The 22,404-nt window shown below is 43.7% G+C and overlaps 1 protein-coding gene across 3 annotated transcripts in view; it reads right to left on the reverse strand.

Annotated features, from left to right (window-relative positions):
- The window catches only part of GREB1 (growth regulation by estrogen in breast cancer 1), a 130,036-nt gene that overhangs the window by 53,663 nt on the left and 53,969 nt on the right, over positions 1-22,404 (reverse strand). For 2 of the 3 annotated variants that reach the window (XM_006869450.1, XM_006869448.1), the window contains exons 17-22: positions 19,398-19,737; positions 18,467-18,582; positions 15,550-15,756; positions 12,606-12,712; positions 7,969-8,597; positions 4,462-4,564 (exon numbers count right to left, since the gene is read on the reverse strand). In XM_006869450.1, the coding sequence (XP_006869512.1) occupies positions 4,462-4,564; positions 7,969-8,597; positions 12,606-12,712; positions 15,550-15,756; positions 18,467-18,582; positions 19,398-19,737 (1,502 nt within the window). The remainder of the gene's footprint in view (positions 1-4,461; positions 4,565-7,968; positions 8,598-12,605; positions 12,713-15,549; positions 15,757-18,466; positions 18,583-19,397; positions 19,738-22,404) is intronic. The other variant, XM_006869449.1, reaches the window with a different exon arrangement.

A 22,404-nucleotide genomic window follows, 5' to 3' on the forward strand; every position in this document is an offset into this window, starting at 1 on the left:
ATGAGCTTGAATCACCAACTTTGTGGTTCAAACTGACCTGGCAGTCCAGTGCATTAACCCATAGTGCCGCACCAGGACACCTAGAATACTGTTATTATTGTTAAGTGCCGTGGAGTTGGTTCCGACCCACAGCAACCTTGTGTTTCAAAGGGTTCTGCAATCCAGTGCATTAACCCATAGCACCACACCAGGACTCCAGAATACTCTATGGTGGTGGTGGGGGTTATGTGCCATGGAGTCGGTTCTGACTCATAGCCACCCTGTATAGGGTTTTCTGAGGCTGTAAATCTTTATGGGAGCAGAAATTCTCATCTTTCTCCCACAGAATGGCTGGTAATTTTAAACTGCTAACCATGAGATTAGCAGCCCGACTTGTAACCACTATGCTACCAGAGCTCCTTAAAATACTCTATGTTGTTGTTGTTGTTGTTGTTATGTGCCATCGAGTCGGTTCCTACCCACAGTGACCCTGAACAGGGTTTCCGAGGCTGTAAATCTTTATGGGAACAGAATGCCTCATCTTTCTCCCATGGAGCAGCTGATACTCTATAATATTGGTAAAATAAAATAAAATCTAGTTGGCCTAATTCAATAAATTAAGCAACACACTGATTATGCATATGTATTTATGTGTATGCATACATATATAATGAACTTGATATACTGTACAGTAAGTAACAAAGATATTAGTTGAAGGACTAATGTGTGCCTAACTCAAGTCATGGTATTTTCAATTGCCTCATATGCATGTGAAAGTTAGACAATGAATAAGAAAGACCGCAGATGAATTGATACATTTGATTTTGTAGTGCTAAAGAAGAATATTGAAAGTACCATAGTCTGCCAGAAGAACAAACAAATTTGTGTTGGAAGAAGTACAACCAGGATGTTCCTTAGAAGCCAGGATGACAAGACTTTGCCTCCCATATTTCAGACATTTTATCATGAAGGACCAATCTCTGGAGAAGGATATCACGCCCAGTAAAGTGGAGGGTCAACGAAAAACAGTAAGACCCCCAATGAGATGGAGTGGTACAATGGCAGCAGCAAGGGGTTTAAGCATAAAAATTGTGAGGATGGCGCAGGGCTGGGAAGTGTTTTGTTCTGTTGTGTATGGGGTTGTCATAAGTTGACTCAGTGGCAGCTAAAGCCAACAACGTATTTTAGACAAGAGCAGAATCCATGTCTAATAGAAGAAAAAGGAATGTTTACAGGTAGTCCCTGGGTTACAAACATCCAATTCATGGACAACTCCTGGATGCTCTTTGATAAAAGGCTTCAAGCCAATTTTGTGTGGCTGATGAAGTGAAACAGGAACACACTGGAATTCCTATAATGTGGGTGATTTGTCACAGTAACTGGAATGGGAAAAACCACGGGTGGAATCCCTGGAGTGGGAGACTCAGATTAGATGCAGTGAGCCTTTCAGGAGCCTGAAGTGTGGGCTGATTACTGGTAGAATGTGGAGAAACACATACAAACAAGTGCAACTGGCCACCATCATTAAGCAGGGTAGGGTCAGCTTTGAAGCTCGGTTTTTAATGTTATGTAAATTTACTCTCATTTTGAAAAGACTAGACCAACTCTTACTTGTAACAAGTTCTTCATTATAATCACCTTTACTTGATGTGAGTGCAACTTTTAAATCACTGAAAAGGTTTCAAGCCTTTTCTTAAACTAAACCCAAAACCCTACTGCTGTTGAGTCCATTCTGACTTATAGCAATCAGCTGGGGCTGTAAATCTTTATAGAAGTAGAGTACCAACTTTTTCCCATGTAGCAGCTAATGGGTTTAAAAACTGCATACAATTCAGTTAGCAGCCCAACATTTAACCCAGTCTGCCACCAGGGCTCCTTCTTACAATGCTATTGTTACGTGCCCAACTTACAGCGACCCTCACCACTGGACCAATAAACAACATTCTTATCAACGGAGAAAAGATTGAAGTTGTCAAGGACTTCATTCTTCTTGGATCAACACTCATGGAAGCAGCAGTCAAGAGATCAAACGAAGTATTGCATTAGGCAAATCTGCTGCACAAGACCTTTTTAAAGTGTTAAAGAGCAAAGATGTCAGCTTGAGGACTAAGGTGTGCCTGACCCAAGCCATGGTATTTTCAATAACCTCATATGCATGCGAAAGCATGAGTAAGGAAATGAATAAGGAAGACTGTAGAAGAATTGATGCTTTTGAGTCATGGTGTTGGAAGAGAATATTGAAAGTGCCATGGGCTGCCAAAAGAACCAATAGATCCGCTTTGGAAGAAGTGCAGCCAGAGTGCTCCTTAGAGGCCAAGATGGCCAAACTTCGTCTCATACTTTGGACATATTGTCAGAAGGGACCAGTCACTAGAGAAGGATATCATGTTTGGTAAGGTGGAAGGTCAGAGAAAAAGAGGAAGACCCCCAGTGAGATGGACTGGCAATATGGCAGCATCAATGCGCTCAAGTGTGGCAACAATAGTGAGGCTGGTCCAGGATCGGGCAGTGTTTCCTTCTGCTGTGCTGTGTACTGACTCGATGGAACCTAACAACAACAACAATATATATGGTTTCTGAGGAGCAGTTCATGGGTTTTAAACCACCGACCTTAGGGTTAGCAGTCCAGTGCCTATTCTACAGTGCCACACCAGGACCTGTCTTGTACTGTTGTTGTTGTTAAGTGCTGTTGAGTCGGTTCTGACTCATAGCAACCCTGTATAGGGTTTTCTAGGAGCGACTGGTGAGCCTGAACCACTGACTTTGCTGTTCAAACGAACTTTGCAGTCCAGCAAGTAATCCACAGTGCCACACCAGGACTAAGTGAGGCTAAATAAAAACCATATGCACCTATTCCGACCAACCTACAAATTCTTAAAGGCAGTTAGGAATGGATCTTGTTTGTAACCCAGGGACTTTCTGTATTGTGAATTTAATACATGCTTGGGACTTGCTATGTGTAACATTATTTAATCTTCATAACATCCTGCAAAGTGGGGATAATCCCTATTTTACAAAAGAAAAAAACAAGGTATAAGAGAAAAAAAAAAAAAAAAAAACAAGGAGATAAAGTGATTAGAGAGTGGGCTTCTGTATTTGTTGTTGTCAAGTGCCTTTGAGTCAATTCCAACTCATAGCAACTCTGCATAGGGTTTCCAAGGAACAGATGGTGGGTTTGAACTGCTGACCTTGCAGTTAGCAGTCCAGTGTTGATCCTACAGTGCCCACCAGGACTTCTTGAAGATTAACAACCCGGATTTAAATTCTGTCTTTATCATTGATATATGAAAGAAAGTAAGAAGACAGAAATTCAGCTGCTCAGTTGATTTTCATCTCTGAACAGTTACAAACTATGGGAAGTTTGGAACTTGGGTGAAGAGGCTTTCCTTCAGAGACCAGATTCTGACAGCCCTTTCTTGTTTCCAAATAAATTTTCTCAAAGAGAAAACTCAAACACAGTAAAAAGCACCTAAAGAACTACACAATTGCTTAACCAAATTTTCATTCCCAAAGTGCCACTGGGCAGGGCATAGGCAGAAGCAATGGAGGAGTTTTAAAATTAGCTCAAAACAACTGACTCTCTTCAAAGAGAGTTACCTTGATCAGAGACTGGATTCTGGTTAGTGAACAAGGAGAAACGTCTTTTCTCTATATATCATATTTCTGTTTTACCCTAAGATACTGACTTGTGTGCCTGGGTGGGGAAAAAAATTCCACGAAAGGGAGAAACCTCTCCTGATGAGTAATTCTACTCTCTGGAAGCATTGGTTAGATGTAGTTTAATTCTAACTCCACCACATTCCAGCTGGGCTCCTGAGCATGTTACTTACCAGAAAAATACCTATCTCATGGCATTGCACATAAAATTAAATTTGGTAATTTATGTAAAGTATCTAACACCATGCTCAACATTTGGAAGGTCCTCAGTAAAGCATGGTGGTGGTGGTGTGCTGTGGAGTCAGTACCGACTCATAGCAACCCTACATAGGGTTTCCAAGGCTGTACATCTTTATGAGAGCAGAAAGCCTCATATTTCTCCCGCAAAGCAGCTGGTAGTTTCAAACTGCTGACCTTGAGGTTAGTAGCCTGACTTGTAACCACTATGCTACCAGAGTTCCTTTCAGTAGAGTTGTTATTGTTAGTGCCATTGAGTTGATCCCAACCCATAGCGACCCTGTATAGGGTTTCCGAGGAGCAGCTGGTGAGCTTGAACTGCCGACCTTGCAGTTCAAACGGCTTTGCAGTCTGGTGCATTAATCCACAGTGCCACACCAGGACTCCAGTAGAGTAGCTATGTGTTAACAGTAGTTCTATGGGTGCTATTCTGATATTGAGCAAAGTGACTAAAAGAAAAGATAAAAGCTCTCCATGAGGCTCTTGGGATGAATCAAATCATTAACCTAAGAATTCCTCTGGAAAATGAAAGACAAAGTCATTTTTGTGATTAAATTGGCTAAAGGTGATTCCAAATGGATAACTTACTGATATTAATCTCTTCTTCATCATAAACATCTACTTCAGTCAGCCGAATGAGCATTCTGGACAAAATGCTGAGGAACTGCAGGTAGGCACCTGTCTTCCCAATCTGTAAGGACATAAAAAGAAGAGCTAACAGTTAGCAAGCCCTTCTCTACCTGCCAGGCACTATTTGAAACACCTGACATGCCTCATGGCATCTACGTTATTTATAGCAAGAACCCAATGGATGCAAAAACATCTGAGGATAATGTGGCCTGAAGAAACATGGGAAGCTAACTGATACATTCCCAAGAATAGGAAGTCTCCAGATTTTAGCTAGTCACAGTTTTGAAGCTGTTAGGAAATGGAGCTTTATCACAAGTTTAAAAAAGGTTTCTTTTTAAAAACGAACTTATAGAGCATAATAATGTCTTCAAAGTCTTATATAATTGTAAATCATTATATATTGATATCTATAATAAAACTCATTGTACAAGAGAAAAATCTGACATCTCAGTTCTCTCCTCCTAAGTCCAGGAATGCAGTGGCTCTGTAGGATAAGCACTGGACTGCTAATCACAAAGTCAGTGGTTTGAACCCAGCATCAGCTCCACAGCAGAAAGATGAGGTTTTCTGCTCCTATAAAGATTTATAGTCTTGGAAACCTTATACAGGGTCACTATGAGTCAGAATCGATTCAACAGCACTTAATAAGATAAGAAGCCCAGGAAACGAATGAAAACTATTTTTCTCCTCTTACTTCTTGTATCATAGCATCCTCAGCCCTGCTCAGGCTAGTACACTCCACTCCACTATCAATCTTAGTGTTGGTTGTATTTGGTTAGAGGCACCAGTGGGCTAACCTAGGACCTTCCCTTTCCACCTCTGATAACACTACTCTAGGAATGTGTTTTCCAAGTTTGTGGTCCAATACCTGGTTCACAGTAAGAATTCCACAAATGTTAATGAATTAAAATAATTATATACCACTCAACTGTGGAACCCTCTGAGAAGACAGGTGCAACACCTAAGAGAGAGACTTCAAAAAGTTTGTGAAAATTTGCCATTATCCTTTAATTCCATCTTTCCACGAAATGTTTGAAGGCTTTTCGTAGAACAGATCCAGGATTATAATCTGTAATATCTAAAGAGCTTCTATATATCAACAAGAAGTCAAAAGCAGCCTAAAAGAAAAACAAACAAGGGCAACTAACCAGAAAATCACTGGGAAAAAAGTTCCAAATGAGCAATAAATACATGAAAAATATGTTCAACCTTACTCATAAAATTAATATACTACTTTTCACCTATGCAACTGGCAAAATTTTTAGAGTGATAACATCCACTAATGGAGTCCTGGTGTGGCACTGTAGGTTAATGGCAGGTTAATGGCCAGACTGCAAAGCCGTTTGAACTGCAAGGTTGGTGGTTCAAGCTCACCAAAACGGAAACCCTATACAGGGTCGCTATGGATCGGAATCGACTTGACGGCACTTACCAACAACAACAGCATCAACTAATGTAAGGGCATAGAGAACTTGTGATTCCCTTTTAAAGCATTTCCCCCTAATCATTAAAAGTCATAAATATGAACAGTTCAAGCAATACAGATAATGAAGTAAAAAATTAAAAGTGTTCTTTCTTTTCCTTCACCTCCCCCACAAATCTTATTCCTATTCCCAGGTAACAATTTTATAATTATCCTGTCAGATTTTTTGAGGCATATACACACACAAGCAAACACATCCATTTTTACTCCTAATTGATATTGCATTATAAATATGAATAGTATTCTGCAATTTGATTTTTTTTCCCATCTGAATATCTTAGAGAAATTTCAATGTCTGGATATTTAGAGCTACCTCAAACTTTCTATGACCAAGTCCCATGATACAGTTGTACTCAAATTTATTTACTGGAGCCTTTACCAATGAAATTTAATTAGCTTCCCCCTCCCACTCTTAAAAAAAATAAGTAAGCATCCTGACATGTACACATCTTTGTGCATGTGGATTTGTATAAGGGGTCTTCAAAAAGTTATGGAAAAATTCCCTTAGCTATTAGTTCCATTTTTCCATTAACTTTGAGATAAATTCCTCAAAATGATCTTGTAAATGTAAAGTTTGTTGTTGATAAGTAAAGTTGGGTCAGTTCCAACTCATAGTGACCTGTATAAGGTTTCTGAGGAGAGACTGGTGAGCTTGAACCACTGACCTTGCTGTTCAAACTGACCTTCAGCTAGTGCATTAACCCACAGCTCCAAACCAGGACTCTAAATGTACAGTTAGCACATTTTAAATTGTGATAGTGACGATCCTGATGATGATGTCAATGGAAACAAGTGTTGATGTTCTTGTTGTTAAGTGTCATTGAGTCAGTTCTGAGTCATAGCGACCCTGTATAGGGTTTCCAAGGAGTGGCTGATGAGTTTGAACAGCTGACCTCATGGTTCAATACAACCTTACAGTCAGGTGCCTATCTTACAGTGCCACACCAGCACTCCTGGTGACAACAGTTGTTGTTAAGTGCTACTGAGTCGATTCTGACCCATAGTGACCCTGTATAGGGTTTCCAAGGAGCAGCTGGTGAGCTTGAACCACTGACTTTGTATTAAAACAATTTTGCAGTCTGATGCATTAGCCCACAGCGCCACACCAGGAGAAATGACCATTTATTACATACTATGTTATTGTTGCTAAGTGCCATCTAGTTGATTCTGACTCAAAACAATCCTAAATAGTGTTTCTGAGGAGCGGCTGGTGAGTTTGAACTGCTGACCTCATGGTTAGCAGTCCAGTGTTTATCTCAGCAGCACACCAGGTTAAGCATTATTCTAAGTTATCTATAATTTTTCTCTGGATCAATTTTCCAGCATTTCTATGATATGTTGTTACTGTTAAGTGCTGTCGAATCGGTTCCGACCCATAGCAACCCTGTATAGGGTTCCTGGTAAGTGACTGATAGATGCTATTACTTTCCTCAATCTACGACAAGGACATGATGCACAGAGGTCAGTAATTTCTGGGGGTGTCAGGAAACATATGTCAGTATTCAAACCCAAGCAGCCCAACTCCAGAGCCCACTTCACCACTACGCTCTTCTGCCAAAGTAACTTCCACAAAGCCAATCCCAGTTCACATTCTGCACCAAACCCCCACCCCCTGACACATTCACAGCATTTGATACTCACATCCTTTTAGATTTTTACCCTTTGGTAGGTGAAAACTGTCTTCCCTTGTAAGGGAACCTCTGAGTGGAAGAGCTGGGCTGGGGAAATGGCCTGCTACTCCTAAAGCTTCCAGTGCTAAACTGGTTTTTTTGGTCTCTATGTGTTTGTGTTGGTCCAACCTCAGGCTTGTGAGGATCACATGAAATCACATGGGAAATGTAGACAGTCTGGATGTGGGAGAAGCCACCATAGAGATGCCTCACTCCCTGCTAACCTGTCCCCAACACACACATTATACAAACCAAAGAGGAAACAAGGGTCAGACAAGTGAAGCACACCCAGCCAGTGAGGACCTGACACACCTGAGGGGGCCCACTGAGCAGCAGCCTCCGGGGGTGGAAACTGTCCATACGGCCCTCAGAGCGGTTGCTGTAGTCCATGTGGCTGGGCCGGGGCACGGTCCACTGCCGGTAGTAGAGAGATTGTTCTGTGGACGTCATCATCTTGCTGAGCAAGGGGCGGAAGGAGCTGGCCCACATGACCGAGTGGGTGGGCAGGAGTGAGGCTGCCTTGGGCAGGCCGCTGCTGTCAGTGGATGTGACCATGTCATACACCAGCTTGGGCAGGAAGACAACGGGTGGCTGCCTGCAGGCTTTGGTCATGGAGCACTGGGAGGTCTGCAGGACGAACGTGCCAGATGTGGGTACCGTGGAGGAGGAGGAGCCTGAGGACGAGGAGAGCTGGGAAGATGATGAGGCCACCGACACCTGGACGCTCCTCTGGCTGGTCTTGAGGCAGGAGTCAGGCTGAGCACCCAGTCCAGGGCTGTGCCTGCTGATGACTGACTGTGGGCCCTGGCTCACTCTGAGTCTCTGCTTGTCCCCTATGGCTGTGACCTCTTCTGATGGGCCGCAGGCCTGTGGTGATCGGGCCTGCTCTCCCTGTGAGGGCCCCTCTGTGTGCGCTGAGGACTCACCACACAAAGCCGAGCCTGAGGAGAGATGGATCCCATCAGTCATGCTTCAGGAACCCCAAGAATACCTGCTCACAAAGCTTGCAGGTTACTTCAGTTGCTCCGACACCAGTTATCTTCATTTGCCTATCATTGGGAATTCTGGTTAATGATATTCCACCTCTAGATTTCTCTTTATAACAAAGCCAAGATCTACTACATTGCACCACTCACATGACATGACTTTGTCCCCCATCACTCTGCCTCCCTCCACATCCTCAATGACCTCTGCCCTTTCCTCTCCAGTCCCACACCAGGACATGGTCTGGTCATGAGCTGCTCATCTTCACTGCTCTACCGACACTCATGCATCTGAGCATGTAGCTTCCTGGGACACCTTCTTTCTTGTTCACCTCACAGAGCTCAAATCTCACCTTCTACCTCAGCACAGTGGTGGGTACTAGTTTCAACGTGCAGCAAAACTCACAAGACACAATAGACTTTAATCTAATGGCATATAGTCCCCAGATTACGAATGTCTCACTTCTAAAGTATGATCCATAGTTACGAACCAACCCTGTAAAGTTAATTATATTAAAAATTTGAGATACAAACAAAGTGTCAGAATAACAAATGGGAGCTACTTTGCAACACACGTCAAAACATTATCATTAATATTATTGTATTATGTTTAAAATGTTTTAGTGTTATCTAGAAATGTTTCCTATTTTTTATCCATAGAAAGGTACACTATATACTATTACAATATTTGACTAGCTGATGTTAGATATGAATTGTAATTGTTCTGACTTACATACAGATTTTTCTTAAGACAACTCAGGAATGGAACTGGTCCATAATTTGGGGACTGCCTGTATTTACTTAGGAGTCCCTGGGCAGTAGAAATGCTCCTAACAAACATGCTAGCTGTTGGTGTTCACTCAGATGCATCTCAGAAGAAAGGCTGACAATCCTCTATTTACCACCAATGAAAATCCTCCAGAGCACAATTCTACTCTGACACACATGGTATCGTCATGGGTCAGAGTCAGCTCAACAGTAACTGGTTTGTGTTTGTAGATTTACTTGTCTGTATAGAAGAATTCATGACAGGAAGTACAGCATGCACAGCATCTTTGCCTCACTGGGAGTCTCAGCAGGTACCCAAGTACAGAGTTACTCCTGCCTTCTCACTTACATGGAACATGTTTGGTACTTCAGATGAGAGTCAGAGTGTGTGGGGGTCACCCTGACACAGAGAAGCAACAGCCCTGGTTTCCATCTTTTATATCATTCTATCACATATGCCCAAAATCTATATGCCAGCAATTCCACAGACCTGAGTTTGCACAGAAAACAAGGCAGACTGCACTGAGGGCTCAGACTGCGCTGAGTTTTCACAGAAAACAAACTCAACATCTTAACTCTTACATCTATCTTAACTCTGTAATTTCTAAGAAGATAGCCTGTAGCCTGTAAGGCCAACTCAAACCTTTATCTATCCTGTCTCTGTGATGCCTTCCCTCTGCCAGCAGCACTTAGTTCAGCCTTTCGCACCTTGTATATCACATCACCAGGGTAACCTGCGTATTGTAGCGTCTCCCCATTGGGTCCTGAGCTCTCCAGCAAGGACTGCCTCACTTATTTCTTTATGCTGAAGCTAGTACTCAGTTAAAGACTGTTGAATGAAGGGAGAGGCAGCGGTGGAGGTGATGTGCAGTGGAGTCGGTTCCAACTCACAGCAACCCTGTATAAGGTTTCCAAGGTTGTAAATGTTTATAGGAGCAGAATGCCTTATCTTTGTCCTGTGGAATGGCTGGTAGTTTCAAACTGCTGACTTTGAGGTTAGCAGCCCAACTTGTATCCACTATGCTATAAGAAAGTTCTCTACTCGCTTTGTTCCTCTCTGCTTAAGGCTGATTCCTGTTGAAATGTATCTGTCTTAGGAAAGGCATCTGGAGAGAAGTGAAAAACTGAAAGGTAGGGCTGGGGAAGCTGTTGTGGTTTGCGGAGTTGGGAGTTACAGGTTGGCATGAGGAAGTAAAAAAGAACTATGATATTCAAAGAATAAATAAGGATACCTCGGAGGTTTCCATTTACTTCCCTAGGTTGGTGAGGACCAGCCTAGCAGAACTCTAAGGACACAAATCCACAAGTATTTCTAACCATTAAATCTCTAAATTATAGATTTACTTGTCTGTAGAGAAGAATTCATGATAGGAAATGCAGCATGCACAGCATCTTTGCCTCACTGGGAGGCTTAGTTGGTTAAGCCATAGAGATTGTAAGCCTATTTAAAAAGATGGAATCTAGGTTCCAGCCCTGGTTCAGATCCTGACTCATATCTGACCAAGTCTCATGCCTATCTGAGCCTCCAATTCCTCATCCCTGAAATGTGGAGGTTGTATTCAAGGTCATGAGACATATCTCCAGACCCCTAATGCCCCTCTGAGAAACCTTACTTATAATGTCACCTTACCTGGCTGGGAAATTCCCAAAAGGAGGAGAGAGGTTGATTGAGAGCCTAGATGCTCATCTTCTCCTGAGGCCACTGTATAGATCAGTGGTCCCTAGAAACCATCTAAATAGCTGTCAGTCAGAGGACAGGGGGAAACAAGAGACCATGCTTCTCAGACTTAAGGGACAAGGATTCACTCACCCACATGACAGTGTCTTTCTGCTGCCCTCTGTTGGTGTGTGCTGTTGAGTCAATTCCAAACTCAGAGTGACCCTACAGAACAGAGTCCAACTGCCCCCACTGGATTCCCAAGGCTGTAATCTTTATGAGATCAGATCATCAGATCTTAAGAATCCCTATATTGTTTTGGCCAAAAGAATACAGGCCCTGTAGCCTATGACTCAGATCTTATTTTAAGACACAGAGGTTGAGGCTGATACTATGGCCTCATTTGACTTCAGTAAGTGGGCAACTGTGAATGAGACACCAACCCATCTGCTTACTCATTATTCATGAGCTGCATGAGGAGAAGGGTTAAGAAAGGCAACCAAAGATGCGTACAGCCAAATCTCCAGTGTGCTCTGAGCTCTCCCTCCATAGACTACATCACAAAGTCTTCCAGGTCACTACCTGACCACAGCCAGATGCCCACATGTGCCTTCAGCGTGGTCCATTAGGCCAATCTTCACTGCTCCCAAGAATTACATATATTTTTACACACCCTGAGCCTTTCCTTGCCCATAAACGTTCCTTTATTAGAAATGCCTTTTCCACAAGATCAAGTGAAAGGTCATCTGCTCCTGGAAACCATTGGTGTACAAACTTTACCCCTAAATCTGCTCTCTACCTGAGCTAAATTAATTAGTTTTTGATACACACAACCAAAACACTTTGGGTATGTAAACATATGGGTAAATAAATAAAACAGCACTTATTGACAGTTTTTATGAGGGATGATAAAATTCTTGAAAATAGGGCCCACACTTATCTTTCCAACCCTGATTCAGATAGAGATTCTCAATAAGTATTTGTAGCTCGAAGCCAGGAGATACTGTTTCATGTGTACTGATAGTACCTGCTCCAGGAGACCCTTAGAACAAGGCTTTTTATTGATATACCCTACTTCCACCACCAAACTGCACTTCTGGGTAAAGCAGTCAGTGAACACTTGTGGCCTTTTTTTTACTTTTCCCCCAAATGAAATCTTCCATGTCTACTGATCATCAGACTCCATGAGAATACCTCACCCTCAGCACCTCTCCTCCCTCAGGGCCAGTGAGCTCTCTAATCAGCCAGCTCCACAGAGTGAAACACATCACTACTCATTACAATGCCTGCAGCCCAGGTCACAACCAGAGGCAGAATCTACAATCTTCTCAAAAAGGGAGTGACTGAGCCTTCCAGTTTTGCCCAAGGTCTTCACCTTCTCAGAAACAAATCAAGAAAATCCAGTTTTTCAAAGATTTTCTTCTCTTTCCAGTTCAGTTGAAAATAAAGGCTTTGCAAATAGCCCTATCCATTTCCTTTTGTTCTCCAAAATCTTCAAGACCAGTCCAATAGCATGGCTTTTCCCATCTGGAAAGACTTACTGGATGCTTTAGAGGAGAGGGCTGATGAGGCAGAGTCATGTGAGCAGGATCTTTCCCTCTTCATGGGACTTTTCTTCTCGGAGGTGGAGCCTGTTGCAAAACAAACACTGTGAAAATGCATCATGATCATCATTCCTTGCATGTGTCCAGAATTTTACAGTTCTAAAGTACATTCCCATGTAGCATCTCTCCTCATTCACTCACTCAGCTACCACTTTCCAGGTAGCCACCATTGCCTGAGCACCGAGGAGACAGAAACAAGTAAGTGGTGCAAGTCAATGAGGCACTCATAGTCCAGTGGGGGACCCACATATGAGTTGTCAGGTATAACATGGGACCTAAAGAACCTAGGAATCCCTGTGTGGTACAAATAGTTAAGCACTTGCTACTAACCAAAAGGCTGGCAGTTCAAATCCACCCAATGGTGCATCAGACAAAAAGCCTGGTGACCGGACAAACCGTCTTCCAACACCGAGACTCAAGAGGAATACACGAGCAGGCATGTGGTATGACTGGTGATAACGTTGGTCACCGATAAGGGGAAGTAGGGGAAAAACAGCAATGAAGTTGTGAGCTAAGTCTGACCACGTTCAATAGAATCCTGTGAACCCAGGTTGAGACTTGGTTGGCCAGCAATATGGCAAGACCTGGGGACTCCTGGGCTCAGAGACAATGACATGGCCACAAAGGACTAGAGCGGAGAGTGAAGCGTCCAGCTGATATGAAGTAAGGGGAGATTCACAAGAACATCCATACTTGCACATAGTACCTACTTGACTTGCCTTCAATGACTGGATGATCAGAACTCGACTAGAAGAAGAAAGAAGAGGGAAAAAAAAGAGTAATCTGATACAATTTGATGAATTTGACCTATACTTATGGATGTAGTTGCTCAAAAGAGGGAACAAATCTACAGCGAGGATCATTCCCACCCCCTCAGTATACAGGGTAGATAGGGATGGGCAACTTAGACATTGGCTACCCTAAATGGTGGTGGTGGTGGGGGGGGAGAAGCTACAAAGGCAAGAAGTGAATGACTTATAGCTTTCAAGAAGGAGCCTAGTTCTAGATGGGGTGGGGGATGATAGAATCTCCACTGAGTGGTTTCCAAGCTGTCTGGACGGGGCTGATGAAAGGAGATGGGGATAAGACTCTCATGGTACAACAGTGAATAACTGCTATCAAGACTGACTGTGAGGGTTAGAAATATAAAGATAAAGGTTTTGTAACAAAAGGAGGGGAGCGGCTGATTTTGAAGTCCAGGAGAAGAGCGGAGTGTGGGACCCTATCCAGAGGAGCAGTAAAACCAGAGATGGAGGCAGAGACAATGACATGGAGCGATGGAGTGGCTGGGGACTCTAGACCCAGGGAGGGAGAGGGGCTGTGTGGTGACAACTGGGGAGCAGGCTTGCAGGGTGTACACTTTGGTTATTTGATGATGCATGGAGGGGATTGTAATCATGGCAATGAAATGAAATATGATAGGATGAATATAGAGCTAATGTTCTCTCATGTAAATTATCTCATAATTCACAATAAAAATTAAAAAAAAAAAAAAGGCCTGGTGATCTACTTCCAAAAGTCAGTCACTGAAAACCCTGTGAAGCACAGTTCCACACAGATGGGGTTGCCATGAGTTGGAACCAACTCTACAGAAACTGGTATTATTTTTTAAATTTTTAAATAGGAGCCTGGAAGCCAAACTCCCACCTAAGGTAGCAAAAGGGGAAACTTCCTGGAAAAGGTTACATGTAAAATGAGTCCTGAAGGGCCAACAGGAGTTTCCAGGTAAAGGATAGAGGAAAGAGAATTTCATGCAGTGTGAGGAGGACCTATGCAGGCCTGAGGTGAGAAAGACCAGGGAGCACACAAGGAGCTGCTGCAGTTTAGTGTGGCACAGAAGGCAGCATGTGGGTGGGGCTGGAGAGCTGAATGTAGCGCTAGAGAGAAGGGTCATCAAATGCCAAGGAGTGTGGATTTATCCCACAGATGACAGGAAACTTGAGGCATTTTAATCAGGGTCACATAACCTGTTTTTTGAAAATTCTCTATAGCCAACAAGGAAATCAATAGGGCAAGTCTATTAATCCCTCCCTATTCTTTTACAGAAGGAGCTCTGGTAGCGTAGTGGTTACGAATCAGGCTGCGAACCTTGAGGTCAGCAGTTCGAAACTACCAGTTGTTCCATGGGAGAAAGATGAGGTGTTCTGCTCCCATAAAGATTTACAGCCTCAGAAAACCTGTACAGCGTCTCTATGAGTCATTTTCGACTCCACGGCACATAACCACCACCACCATTCTTTTACAGATGAGTGATCAGAGACCACAAGAGGTTGGACAACTTGTGGCCAGTCACAGAGTTAGTGGACAGAATGGGGAGGATTGGGGTGTTCAAGTCTTCCAACTCCATATCGACCACACTCCTGCTATGCCATCCTTCTTCACAAATGCTTTGTGTTTCTATTATTGGCTTATGTTTTCTAGCTATACTGCTAACTGCAGCCAAATGGCTTGTACTGTTGGTTTGTGTCCCTTATTAAAAGTTTGGTGTCAGATTTTGAGAGTCTACAAATGAAAACTGGTCTGTGTTCATAAAGCTCAGTAATAGAGTACAAATGATTGAGTTGAATCACATAGAGGAAATAAGCAAGGATCTTATTCCTTTAAGAATTCTAAAGCTAAAAAGAACTATAGGAATTTCCATTTTTCTCACACTACCAAAAAAGAAAGGGAAAAAAAAGAGAGCAATCTAAGTTCTATGAGAGTTTTGCCATTTCGTTCATCAGACACTTAGCAAGATTTCATCCAGAGCTTCTCACCAGTAGACAATGGCCCCAGGACCACAAACTGGAGACAGCTGTCTAGGGAAGTGCATTGCTTCTTCCAAGATCAAAACCCAGGGAAGCTCTGCAGGCAGGAGCCCTGGGGTGGAAGGCAGGTCAGCCCCTTACCTTCCATCACCAGTTCCTCATCCTCATTATCTGTGCTGCTCAGCTTCTCAGCGTCACTCTCCGAGGCCTCGTTCACAGTCCCCTTCTCCAAGGGAACCTCATTACTTACAAAGTAAGCAGCCAGACCAAGCTCTTGCTCCAAGGCTGTTCTCACCAGGCAGGAGGAATTGATTAGACGCAGGTCACAGTACCTTAAAGATCTAGGAGGGAACAGAAGGGAAGATCCTTTCAGTGGCTTCTATAAATGAGGCCTTGCTTTCGTTGCTGTGGGAAATGGTGCTTGAGCCCAATACTATGCCCTCTTTATTATGACATGACAGCTTATGTCATGACAGGAAAAGCTGCAAAATCAATTTAACAGCATATCTTTGGGGCACATGTTATATATTTACCTCTGTAATGCATATAATCAAAAGAAGACTGATATTCAGGTTAGCAGGAGGGAGGGCTTTAACCCCACTGTCACTTCCTAGTGATGGAATCTTCAACAAGCTGTGCAACTTTTCTGAGACTCAGGGGATCGATATTAACAACCATCCAAATGGGTTGCTGTGATGGTTAAATGTGATGTCGGCATTTAAGTATTCAACAAACACTGCGTCAGGGACTGTGCTAGATGCTAGAGCTATGATGGTACCCAAGTCACACATGGTCACTGCCCTACTGGAAATGAGTCTGTCTGGGAAGAGAGACAGCAAGTAACAACACATGTGGTATAATGAGAGGAAAGGATAGTGCAGCGCCATGCTTAGGGTGTGAACAGAAACAGCAAAGGGTTTGGAGAGAGGCAGATGGGGTTCAAATCAGAGCGGAGCCTAGATGGGACCTCAGGCTGATGACTTTTGATCTAACTCAACAATAAAATGGGATCATAATACTATTGTGGCAAGATCGAACGCACTATTAAAAGTCTAGCACACTCTACTAAAGGAGCTGTCAGTAAATGCTTGCTAAAATTTAAAGTAGATTAAGACAGTCTTAGTCTGATAGCATAGTGGTTATGAATCAGGCTGCTAACCTCAAGGTCAGCAGTTTGAAACTACCAGCTGTTCCACAGGAGAAAGATGAGGCTTTCTGCTCCCGTAAAGATTTACAGCCTCAGAAACCCTGTGCAGGGTCACTATGAGTCGGAACTGACTCCATGGTACTTAACTACAACAACAGTCCTTAATTGAAGGAGCTGTGGTAGCGTAGTGGTTACAAGTTGGGCTGCTAACCTCAAGGTCAGGAGTTCGAAACTACCAGCTGTTCCGAGGGAGAACGATGAGGCTTTCCACTCCCGTAAAGATTTGCAGCCTCAGAAAACCTACATAGGGGCGGTATGAGTTGGAACTGACTCCGAGGCACATAACCACCAGCACCAGTCCTTAACTTAGGAATGAATACATGTGAAATAGTGACAACTAAGGTGAAACATTTTGCAGTCACCCCTTTATTTGATCCTTTAATATTCAGTGTACAGTAAACCCTGCCAAAAAGTGGGGTGGCCCAGGGGAGAGAGGCAGCTCTAGAGTTCAGTGTCAGCCATACTTGCTTAATTTCTCACAACCCCAGAAAGGTATTATTTCAAGAGTTCCATCAGTAAGATAGTCCTGGTGTGGCATTGTAGGATAAGCACTGGTCTGCAAAGTTACTTTGAACCCCGAGGTTGGTGGTTCAAATTCACCAGTCGCTCCTCGGACATCCTATACAGGGTCTCTATTAGTTGGAAACAACTCGACAGTACTTAACAACAACATCAGTAAGATAGATGTAGAGAGCATGGTGGCTCTGCAAGGTAAGCACTGGATTACAAACCACAGGGTCAGCAGTTTGAACCTACCACAGCCACTCCATAGGAGAGTGATGAGGCTTTCTGCTCCTGCAAAGATGTACAACCTTGTACAGGGTCACTATGAGTTGGAACTGACTTGATGACACTTAACAGCAGCAACATCAGTAAGATGGAACCACTGAAATTGTATCCCCACCCACCCAGGTTATGGTAAAATGAGATAAAGTGTCCCCACACTTAACAAGAATTTAATACATATCAGCTGTTACTCTTTTTTTAGTCGTACAAATAAAGACATGCAAAGGCTCCCTCCACAGCTTGGCTGCCTACCCTCTTCGATGGGTACTTGTTAAATTTTTTAAAGCCAGCCTGCCAAGACTAATCCACACAACTGCCTTACAGAAGACCTAGTACCCTCTGTCCTGACAGTCTGTCCATCTGTGAGGTGGCCAAAAGACTCCTGAGGACATGTGGTGACATCTGCACAGCTCCAGAGAAATACAGTCTTCAAAACGCACACCTCCTTGTTTGAGAAGACCCAGGCTCCTTCCTGAGCTGCATCAGTTTCCCCTACCCCCACCTCTCCTCATCATCCCCAGAACACCTCTGACAACTAGGTGGGACCAATTGTGGCAGCTGCCTGGATTCCAGCTGGGATTGTAGGCCAAACCCCAGAGACGATGCAAAACTTTCATAAATAGCACTGCAGTGCTTGACACACCAGAGAGATTCAATGGGGGGTGGGGTGTGTGTGTGTGTGTGTGTGTCTGTGTGTATAGTTATGGAGGCTAAACCCAGCTGCAGGGCCCTCCATCCCCAAACGGCCCCACCACAAGCACAAACTGTGTCTTTGAGCACTGGAAGCAGCAGCCCCTTCCTCAGACACACTGTACTGCCATCTGCTGGAAAACTGATGTAAAAAAACCACAGAAATCTATGAAGACTATGAGTGCATATGGTGCTACCTGGCCTGGCCCACTGTCAGCTTGGGCCTTGCTTTACAGGTTTCAAATGTCCCCTACATACATACATACTCACTCACTCACTCACTCACTCACTCACTCACTACTCACTCACTACTCACTCACTCACTCACTCACTCACTCACTCACTCACTCACTCACTCACTCACTCACCTTGGCAAAGATTCTCCGTGCGGGTCCATCCCACTGAATATTAAAATGCAAGGCAGGCCTTCCAACTCCAAGTAAGTCTGAGGTCTCCACTCCGCATCATCAATTTTCTGCCACATCTGCAGACAATTACAAATGATAAACCAATCAGTGAGAATCTGGACTTCCCTACAAGCCCAGCCCCTGTGGTTCAAACGACTTTACAGTCCATCATGAAGTACTTAAAGGAGACACCAGGTTGTTAAGTGCTGCTGAGTCAGTTCTGACTCACAGCAACCTTGTTTAGAGTTTCCAAGGAGCAGCTGGTGGGTTTGAACTGCAGACCTTGTGGTTCGCGGTCCAGTGATTATCCTACGATGTCACATCAGCACACTCAATTGTGATAACCCTTTCATTTATATTTTTTCCACTTGTTGTTTAATATTCTTGCCCTTTGGCATTTTCCCTCCCCTGCAGGTTTAATGAGAAATTACTATAGGTCAGGCACTGTGTGAGGCATTTAAAAAGAGTAGGTCTGTGCTATGGGCTGTGGGCCTTGCCCTCTACCACCTGGGAGAGGACAGGGAGACAACTAATGATAGCTGTCTGCATAGAGAACCATGGCATCGAGACCACCAAACCAGCCAGAGAGGTGGGGAGAGCGGAGCTTCCTGTAGGGAGAAAAGACCTTGAGTTGAGTCTTGAAGGCATAGGAGCAATGGTTAAACAAAAGAAAGAAGAGAGATGCACCCCAGGGAAGAAAGCCTAGCAAGATAGTGCTTTTGGAGTAGCAGGGAGGGAGTAACAATTTATAAACAATCCAGCACCGCTGGACTGAAATAAATCTAGGGAAGTGGCCAAAGACGATGCTAGAGGGACTGGCTAGCTCTTAAGAGGTCATGACTGAGTTTGTTGCCACCTTCTACCCCTCTGTCTGATTGCCATCACCACCCACCTTGAGCTGTTTCACAAAGTGCTTCCCTACAGTGATGCCAGAGTTGGGGTTCCCCAGGATGATCTCAAAGTGCTCTTCCAAGGCCAGCCTCTCCCGCACATGGGAAAGCCGCTCATAGGCCACAGCTGCCAGGGGCGAGCAGGGGACCCGCAGCAAGACCATGAGTCCGTGGCCACAGGGGCACTGCTTAGAGGAGTTGATGAGGTTCTGAGTGATCTCCAGCGTCTCCACAGACGTGTAGTTCTTCATCTGTGAAAGACCACTCACGGCCATCATGGCGGCAGCATAGTGCTGGACCAGAACAAAGGTCCGGATCACAGCGCTGTGCAGCCGGGGGAACCTGTAACACAAAGAGTGCATGCCAACAGAGTCTTCTGTGAGGAAGATGTCCCTGCTGCACGCAGGTGACGCCTTGTGGGTCAGGTACACAAGCACAGGCAATTCCCAAATTATAGACAAGCTGTATTTTCAGAACTCCTTTGGAAGTCAACTGTTTTGAACTGGACTATCTTTTCTCCGTGGGCCAATGGTGTGGCACTGTAGGATCAGCACTGGACTGCAAACCACAAGGTTGGCAGTTCAAACCCACCAGCTGCTCCTTGGAAACCCTATACAGGGTCACTATGAGTTGGAATTTACTCGATAGCACTTAACAACAACAAATCTTTTTGCCTTAGAAGCCAAATTATAAATGATGTCATTTCCAGGTAAGAAACAAACACAGATTTAGTGTTGTTATTAGTTTTTCACTTAGTTGTTTTGTTAAGTGCCTCTGAGTTGTCTCCAACTCATAGCGACCCTGTATGGCTGGTGGATTTAAACTGCCGACTTTGCAATTCAAACCAATCTTGCAGTCCAGTGCTTATCCTACAGTGCTATACCAGGACTCCTTTCATTTAACTGTTGTTGTTGTTAAGTGCTGTGGAGTCAGCTCTGACTCATAGTGACACTGTATAGGATTTCCAAGGAGCGGATGGTGAGTTTGAACTGCCAACCCTGCAGTTAAGACAGACCTTGCAGTCCAGTGCTTATCCTATAGTGGCATACCAGAACAATTTTCACATAGTAACTACTCAATAAATGTTTGTCCAATGAATTAATGACACTCATGTCTATGTAGTCTATTATTAGCTTGACTTACATGTCTATGAGAAGTTAGATGATTTGCCCCAGGTTCCAATTAGACATAGGAGAACCACCCACAATCAGCACATAGGTGAAGCTACCACCTGACCCAAATTTTGTGGAATGGCCCAAAAGGCACACCCTTGATTCAATCCAATTACAGCAAATTATTAAAAGTGTAACTAAGCATGATTTAATTGGGCAAATTACAAATCAGAACATATCCAGTCAAACCAAGAATACCAGGTGTTACTTCAGAAACTGGTTATTATATAGAAGGAAGACATTGTAAGCACATGAAGATGGTCACTGCTTCCCTGACCACGGGCACTGCTAGTGCATGTCTGATCCATGTGTCACACGCAGGTCCCAAGTACCACTGGGGAAGTCCAGATCACTGCACATGTCTTGTTTTCTGTTAAGTGCTGTCAAGTCAGTGCCTTGCATAGCAACCCTGTAGAGGGTTTCCACAGAGCAGCTGGTCGGTTTGGACCACTGACGTTTTGGTTAGCAGTCCAGTGCTTATTCTACATTGTCACACCAGGACTCCATTTCTTAGCAAGAACAAACAGGCTGAGATTCTTTATACAAAACACTTATGTATAAGGAGTTTACTTAGCTGGAATGAGTCCTTTTGACTCAGTGGCTTTTTTGGAGCGAAGATAAAATAGTTTCTTGACCTACAAAGATAGGAACCATAGCATGGTCACGCTGTTTCCACCTGAGTTCCTATTAGGGCAGTCAGTTTCCTTCCCAACAGCATCTCTGATACCACTACTGTGTCTTCCCTGGCTTCTCCCTCCTGCTCATCTTCCTTCCCCCTTTCTTCATGCCTCCCATAACACTTCAACTACTATGGGTTACCTAAACTGAAGCTTACCTGGAAAACTTTCCACTACCAGTGCTATCTCAGGAAGGCCCAGCTGGCCCATGAAATAGGGCACATATAGGACTCAGTGGCCCAGAGACTGCTTTGCCCTGTCTTGTGTGGTGGTGGTAGCATGCAGTCAAGTCAGTTCCGACTTGCAGCAACCCTGTACAAGGTTTCCAAGTCATTTGCCAAATAATTCCCAGGAAGAAAGACAGTATGGAAAATGTCCTATTTGCTGCCCCAGCTCTGGTGGCCTCTTGTCACCTTGAGCAAGTAATAAAGACATTAGGGGCATGAGCCCCTTTCCATTGCTGCCGGCATGGACATTCAGTTACAGGGCTTACAAATCAGGTGTTGCTAATTTTGAGAGGTACCCACTCAGAGTTCTCAAACTGGGAAATGTCTCACTCAACTCTGCACAAAGGATGAGCAGAAACTTCTGTTTCTGACAGACATAGTGTATGTATCAGGGATCAGATTTATCCTCTGACTGAATTGAAGTTAGGCCTAGACAAAACAGACTAGCCACTGATCCAGACTAACAGAGATTAAAAGCAAGACCTGAAACGGTTAAACTGTTTCTATATAACTTAACTACATCTGAAAATAAAATTCTGGAAGATTCATAGGAGTTAGAAAATATCTAGCATCCCACAAGGTAAAGTTCACAATACTTGACATCCAATAAAAAATTTGAGTTGGAAATGATTTGATGGCACTTAAAGACAACAATAATATTTAGCTCACAGGTCAGTGTGAAGGGGGTTAAAAGGTCAACCTCTGGAGTCAGCCTTGATTATCTTATCAGTTATATTATTAATTAGATGTGTGGCCTGAAGTAATCACTGGGAATGCTCAGTGCCTTGGTTTCTTCATTTGCAAAATAGGGAAAACAGCAATTTACTAAGAGTCGTTGTGAAGACTAAATAAAGTAATAAAAGTAAAATTCTTGGAATATTGTATGGTACAAAATAAGCATTCAATAGCTTATACATGGAGGAGATAAAACAT

Source organism: Chrysochloris asiatica, unplaced genomic scaffold (assembly GCF_000296735.1).
Source record: "Chrysochloris asiatica unplaced genomic scaffold, ChrAsi1.0 scaffold00131, whole genome shotgun sequence".
Taxonomy (NCBI): Eukaryota; Metazoa; Chordata; class Mammalia; order Afrosoricida; family Chrysochloridae; genus Chrysochloris; species Chrysochloris asiatica.